This window comes from Poecilia reticulata, chromosome 11 (genome assembly GCF_904066995.2).
Source record: "Poecilia reticulata chromosome 11, P_reticulata-male-v2, whole genome shotgun sequence".
NCBI lineage: Eukaryota > Metazoa > Chordata > Actinopteri > Cyprinodontiformes > Poeciliidae > Poecilia > Poecilia reticulata.
Genome location: NC_088840.1, coordinates 11,606,808 through 11,613,777, shown reverse-complemented (window position 1 = coordinate 11,613,777; position 6,970 = coordinate 11,606,808). Strand labels below are relative to the sequence as shown.

At 37.8% G+C, this 6,970-nt stretch overlaps 1 protein-coding gene across 2 annotated transcripts; it reads right to left on the bottom strand.

The window, feature by feature from the left end:
• Positions 1-340: 340 nt before the first annotated feature.
• Positions 341-5,219, bottom strand: LOC103461011 (uncharacterized). 2 transcript variants are annotated; one of them, XM_081612606.1, is made up of 7 exons: positions 4,815-5,219; positions 3,183-3,347; positions 2,805-2,957; positions 2,338-2,433; positions 2,224-2,256; positions 1,364-1,513; positions 341-1,268 (listed from the first exon to the last, which is right to left on the bottom strand). In XM_081612606.1, the coding sequence occupies exons 1-7, from the start codon at positions 5,002-5,004 to the stop codon at positions 571-573; spliced, it is 1,485 nt and encodes a 494-aa protein (XP_081468732.1). In that variant the 5' UTR covers positions 5,005-5,219; the 3' UTR covers positions 341-570. The 2 variants fall into 2 exon arrangements, with proteins under 2 accessions (XP_081468732.1, XP_008401552.1); XM_008403330.3 differs by having other exon boundaries at positions 2,338-2,463; positions 4,815-5,218.
• Positions 5,220-6,970: the final 1,751 nt, after the last annotated feature.

The following is a 6,970-nucleotide window of genomic DNA, read 5'->3' as shown; positions in this document are numbered from 1 at the left end:
TTAAGGGTGTACTCAGTTTTCCACACTACATGACAGTAGGAAATGCTAAGTATCTATGTAACAAATATTATATATATATATATATATATATATATATATATATATATATATAGAGAGAGAGAGAGAGAGAGAGAGAGAGAGAGAGGTTCTATCACTACAGCACAACACATGAGAACAATGCTACTAAAGGACAACAGTCACAGAGGATTTGATTCCTGGAGAATTTCAGCCATGCTTGACTGGGTTCTTGCAGGTTTCAGTAGGATAAGCTTAAGACCTTTTACAGAACATCATGAATTAAATCTAACCACAACATGACATATTACCAGAAACATTCAAATTAACATTTTAACAAAGCTTTTATTGTTATCAATTTAACGATTCGTGTTTATTCGCTGAAAATGATCAATTTAGCTCTACATTAAATCAAAACAGCTATCTTAACCCAAGTAATCTTCTCAACAAAACACTCATCTACATACACAACCTTATCCTACTTAAGTCTGAGCTCATCCCCTTTAGCACCAATTTCAGTTTTAAGGATTTCCAGTTAGGCAAGATTTTCACATTTTAAGACTTTTCAAACCCCTGCGTGAATCCAGGTGTGATCATATTGTAGACTTTGTATTTAGTCTTTGATTTATGAAAAGCCTTATGCTGCTGCAAGCGAGACTGGCTTGAAAACTGCTTGCCACACGTCCCACAAACGTTCTCGGCGTTGTGGTTCTGCAGGTGTTCGTGTAGACTTTCACTGCGCGTCAGACTTTTCCCACAAACCCCACAAATACAGATTTTGTCCCCTGCGTGTTTCTGCATGTGCGTCTTTAGCTTGTGGAAGTAATGGAACATTTCTCCACATGCCTTGCAGTAATACGACCCAACACGTTTCTGAGTGGCAGATAACTTTGTTTTCACTGTACTCAGATTTAGGTCTGCTAATTGATTTTTTGCATGCTTTTTGCTTGGTGGACTAAGATCATCTGAACTTGAGGACGCTGCTTTGGTCGGGACAGATTCCTTGGTATTGCTGCAGGATTTGCCCTTCGTTACCACACCGGTTTCATGTGGGTGCTGCATTTTGCCAGCTGAATCCAGTCCTTTACCTAAGCCACTATTCTGACGACTTTCCACTATAATAACTTCCTTTCCGTCTTGAATGCGAGTGTTGAACCAGATGTCCGTGCCACGGTCTTGATTTGGGTATAGACAGTGTTGCTGTGGTTGACTTCTACCAGAATGTTGGGCATCCACCACATTTGGAAGTTGGCCTGAGAAAATTTATTTAAAAAAAATGTAAAAAAAGTTTTACATGGACTGTTTATGTAGCTGTGCCATTGACATAACACGGCTTATAGTTTGATACCTGCTGCTTTTTCTTTCATTTGAAGCAGAGGTGAAGCCGTTTCCTCCTGCTGCTGTTCCGGACTGCTGAGCTCTTCCTCGTCTTCCTCAGAGTCTTCGAGGCCCGAAGATTCTTCTTCAAACATGACAGTGTAAGGCAGACGAAGATTCCCTGGAGAGAAAAGCATTGATGTGTTATTATTTCAATAAAAACATAGTAGGGTTTTTTTTTTTCCTGGAAGCAAAACAAATTTTTTGCATCCAGAAAGCGAAATTAAAGGGGAACAAATACACACCATGACAGAAACCTAGAAATCAGGCTGCTGCACGTTTGAACAATGCGAATATTCAAAAATCATTTTGTACAATCTTTCATTATTCATTATATTTAAAATAAAGATATTATCGTTCAAATAAATTCAAATAGTAAACACTGTCCTGTTGGTGGTGAGAAGAACAACTCATTTAATAATCTTCTTTTTTTTCCTTTTTGATAATTAGAATAAATTATAATACCAATTTTTCTATTAGTTGGAACAGTTTCAAACCCCATTTAAATGAAATAAATTCTAGAAAAATTGAAGATTTGTCTGGTAATGTCTTCATATTTTACCAGTAAAACATGAGATCTCCAACTGTGGGTCATTTTATGCGGCGCCTCAATCTTACTCACAAAAAGAATTTATGAAAATTTGCTGTTTGGGTACATCTATTCAGTAGAAAAAAATAAAAATCTGACAACCACAATGGAACAGACACCTCTGGATCATCATTTAAAAAAAAGAAAAAGAAAAAAGAAAACTGTAATTAAGCACGCAAAAAAAAAAAAAAAACATAAGACATTGGTGCTGCATTTCTTTATGGTGTATGAAATATACTGACCTGACACTTGGCTTGTCTGCAGAACAGTATAACCTGAAAGAAAAAAAAAACACTTATCTTTAGTTGTATTCTTAACTGATGCAAAAGTAAAAACATATCCCCAAATAAACCTACAATGTTGTTTTGATAGGTGGACTTTAAAGATGCATCGCCGATTAAGGACCTTCTTGCAGCACGGACAGTGCCAGTGACTTCTTTCCTGAATTTTGTCTGAACACATACATGGGATCACAAATCTTTCTGCAAATAGAGAAAAAAAAAAAAACAGGTTTGCTGATTAGGGGCAAACACCTAGTTTAAAAACACAAATGCTAATGAGTCATTAATTAAATAATTTATTGCTTAAAAAATAAAAAAGCATGCAAGTTACTCCATAAAAAACTATTGTTTTCAAAATTATATGGAAATGGTGCTTGATGTGAATAATAGTAATGCATAGTAAAAGTATGAGATTTTCATTATGCTGTCTTAAGTAGCCAACAGACAATCAGTATTACATAAAATGTTTCAGGGACTTTGAAAAAAAATGATGGTATGAAATTTTATTCAACAAAGTTCTCAAATGTGATACTTAAACCTACCGATGTCGTCCTGAATAAAATGGACGGCTATATCATAATGTCTTTTCAACAGGTGGTGCTTTGAGGCGGGCACTTGCTTGAAACAGAAGAAACAGTTCTCCATGGTTGAAAACCTGAGAAGGCGCTCCTTGGAGATGAAGACAGTCTGTTGCCCTGGGAGACGAAAAAAAGATTTGATTGGCTCAAAGAAAGGACGAGTGCCACAAAAACATTTCTGATGATTGAGACATTTAGTGGAATAAGCAATTCATATTTAGGGTACACCAAAAATGAATCAAGCTATGCGTTGTAAGAAAGTATTAGAAAGGTCTTAAGCGTTTGTTTACGGAGAAAAAAAGTTACTTTATGATTAGCAACAAGTTTTGGCATTGTTCTCACCAACAGTGGCGCTAAAGGTAGATGTTTGGGTCTTGCTGTTAACTCCCGAGTCTAGAGCAGATGGGCCAGAAGGAGAATTTTCTTCCTTAACAGCAGGAGCGACACTGCAGTCAGCGGCAAGCTTTGCAGCAACCTCTATAGTGGTAGTGTTGGTTAGATGACAACCTGCACAGAAGAGATGAGAAGAAAAACAAAACTGATGAAGAGCGCACCTCGATGTATGTTCTGGAGCAGAACTACGTATTCTACACAAAGAAGGTGAGATTATCTTTTCCATTAGAGAATCACAATTTATTAACCTTTCAGGATTTTTTTTTTTATTTTTTGTGGGAGAAAACCAAAGTGTCTGCAACACTTTGGTTTTGAACAACAAGTTTCATATTTGAACAACATGAAACTTAACACAGAAAGGTTTTAAGCAGCTGCTTATTTTATATCTGAATCTGTACATGTTTTAGAGTGTACAGTGTGTGGGCTGTAGTGATTAATTGGAATAATTGCAATATAAAAAGTTAGTTTGCTTAAAGAACATACTCTGAGCAGTAACTAATTCAAAACTGCACAAAAAATGTTATATTTAAAAATTTTCTGTAAACATTTTCTACCCAGAACTCCTTAAGTAGTCTAGTTTTAGTTTCACCCAATTACATTTCTATAAAAAAAACTAAATTGAGAAAAATCTCCTATTAGCAGCTTTTGTTATTCAGTTCTTAACAGGTTAGTCCAAAAAAAGTAAACAGATAAGCCCAATAGTGGGCTAAGCTTTTCACATTTTGATCTTAAAAGTATTAATCAGCTGCAGATGCTTCATTTGGTACAAATGATAAAGTGTTTACTAAAGGAACCCGTTATTGCATTTTGGGCAATATTTTTTTAAAGGTTAATTGAATTCTTTATTTCCATCTTTTAAAGTTTTTTTTTCCAATATTGGACATATATTTTTTTTTAAAAAAGCATACACTATGGTCATGCCAAGGGACGGAGAACCACACCAATTCAATGTGGCCCACAGTATGTGGAATGAGTGCACCATCCCCAGCAAACTCGAGCTCTGTCGCAGTCTGCATTTCACAGTCTCCATCTTGTGGACACGAATTCCACTCATGTTTTAACAGAGTCGCGTCTTGCCTTCAGCCATTTGCTGCTGCTGCTGCTGCTTTCTCAGAAATACCTGCAGTGGGCCAATTTCTACTTATTTGGATGAAGCCAAGACAGAACTTTGTCATGACTGATTTAGCACGGTAGTGCAGGTTTAGCGAATGCAAGTGAAGACATTTAATGTTGCTTGCACCAAGATTTCTATTTAAAAAGAAATCCCCAAACAGCTACAGGTGTTTATTTGCAATAACTAAACAACTCAACAACTGTGCTTGGTGTTCCCACGTATTTTATAGCAAAAAAAAAAAAAAGCCCTAACTAAGGAGGATTAGCGCCTTACTAACATGTAAACAAGTAGTTCAAAGCGGAAATCGCATCCGTAATTCACGCAAAGCCTCATGGGGGCTGGGAATAAGGGGGATAGTTTGTTTGAAACGGGATGCTTCTGATTAATTAAACAGGCAGCCACAATAAGCCATCATTTCTATTGAATTCATTAACCATACGAATCAAACCAATACGGCATGGTCTGACCTCGTTTCTTTGGCAACTTTTTCTTCAGGATAATCTCCAACAGAGACGAGTGGCGCTTGTTTTCCTCCTTCAACCGGGTGACCTCTTGCTCGTACACCTCTATAGTTTTGTCGATAACAGCAAGGATTTCGGATGTAGCAGTTCGCAGTCGCCCAGCCACAAACAACTTTAGCTCCTCCAGTTGGCTCATTTTCACAGTTTTTCCCACTTAAGACCTTTCGGACACACGAGAAATGCTACTCCAGTCAAAGAACATTTCCGCTCTTTGCATTCAAACAGACAAGCCCCTTTCACCTGCGGATTACATTACCAGTTTAAAATGTCGCCCCCTATCGCACCGGAGTATGTCGGACGCAAACATGAGAAGGCAATAATCAAGAAAACTGACATTTCAGGTCGTCCCCCCCGCCCCCCCATCATATTAATAATTTTCAGAACCATAAGAAAAAAAATAGTGGTGACGTTCACAAAAACGTTAGATATCCAGTTTAATAAAACAAAAACAAAACAAAAAAAACAACAGTATCGATGTAACAAATAGACCCAGGGGGGGGTCACATTTTGTGGTCTACAATACCAGGACTACTAAAGTTGGCCAAACACAATACTAATCAGTTTTAGCATTATATCTAACTGATTATTCAAAGCACCAGCCCAGACACAACCAAGAGTTGCAAGACACCATAACTTGAGGACCAGCGCCATAACAATCTATAACAGTCCTGGCTCAGAGTCTGAAGGTGCATGACTTACCTTAGCATGTGGACAGCAGCCAGATCCATGAGCTGTCAGGCAACATGAGGCCAAGTCAAAGGAGGAAGCCCAATCAGGACACTTGATGGTGCAAAATGCAACACCGAAACAGAAAAGTTCCTACACACAACCACACAGTGATCCTCAACATCTAGAAGGGAAAAAACAAAACAAAGAAATATAGCAAGCATGCTCAGCTTCCAGTATTCTGCAAGCCCAAAATCAGATTTGTTCTGCTTTTGACTCATGTCTGTTTTCACTCTCATGTCTCAAGATAAAAAAAAAAAAAAACGGGTACATTGTGTTGGACTACAGTAGACAACGTCACCTCTTACCTTCCATCAATGAAGTGATTTTGCCACTTTTCCGTGAGAAGCTCCACATTTCACCTTTGCTGCTGAAAGTCCCTCGCGCTTAAAGCAGGTGGGCCAAATATTGATGAGCTGCAGCCTGTTAGAGTGGTCTCTGTTACCGAAGTCGATGTCAGCAACGCTCTCTTACATACATTTGAAGCTATGTGAAAATTGATGTGTTAAGATGTTTAAAACATTTCCATATCCATTGGTATACAAAAACCTGAATTTGTGGAGGCAGACTACTTCTACGATCATTTGTAAAAGAATTAGCCACTTATGAGTCACACAGGAGCTGAGTTAATTTAAATTTATATTACTGAACTGTTAAAACTGCATACTCCAACTCATCAACGTTTCTCATCCAAAGATAAGAGACTGGATTTGACAGTTGTCAGGGAAATGGTTCGTACCTGACTGCATTGTGTCAGATTTAATGTTTGTTGTAGAGGGACTATATTGTTGGTCTCGTATTCAGGAGCCCCTTAAGTCTCGTAAAAGACTTCTTGTTCTAACCCAACTGTGCACTAGTGCTCAGAGCAAAGTCCATAAAGACATGAATGAGTGAGTTTGGTGTAGTAAGCTGGTCAGTAATTAGTCCTCCAGTCAGCGTAACTGAGCAGCCTTATGCTCTTGTTAATGTTAGTGCCTGACCTTACAAAAGCCATGAAAAAAAAGAATAAATACTAAATGTGTTCATAAACTGACTTCTCAGGGTCTGCTATGACTACTTTTTGGCTACCAAAGGTAGGCATAGCAGCATAGCAGGACAGCCTGTGTTTTAAAAAATAGGATGTTACGAAAGTCCATGTATGTGTAAAGGCAAAACCCCAGTACTTTGTGTTGTTGCTGTGTCTTTTATCTTGACATTGTCCTCAATTATTCTTCCTATTTCTTCATTCAGCGTATATGTTTGTGATGTTTGTCTGTGCATGCTTTTCTTACACGAATGCCTACAAACATGCAGCAGTTGGTCTTTGAGCATTACACGTAAAAATGTCCAGGTGTTTATGATCCACATATTTATTCTTCCCCAGTCTTTCTATCATT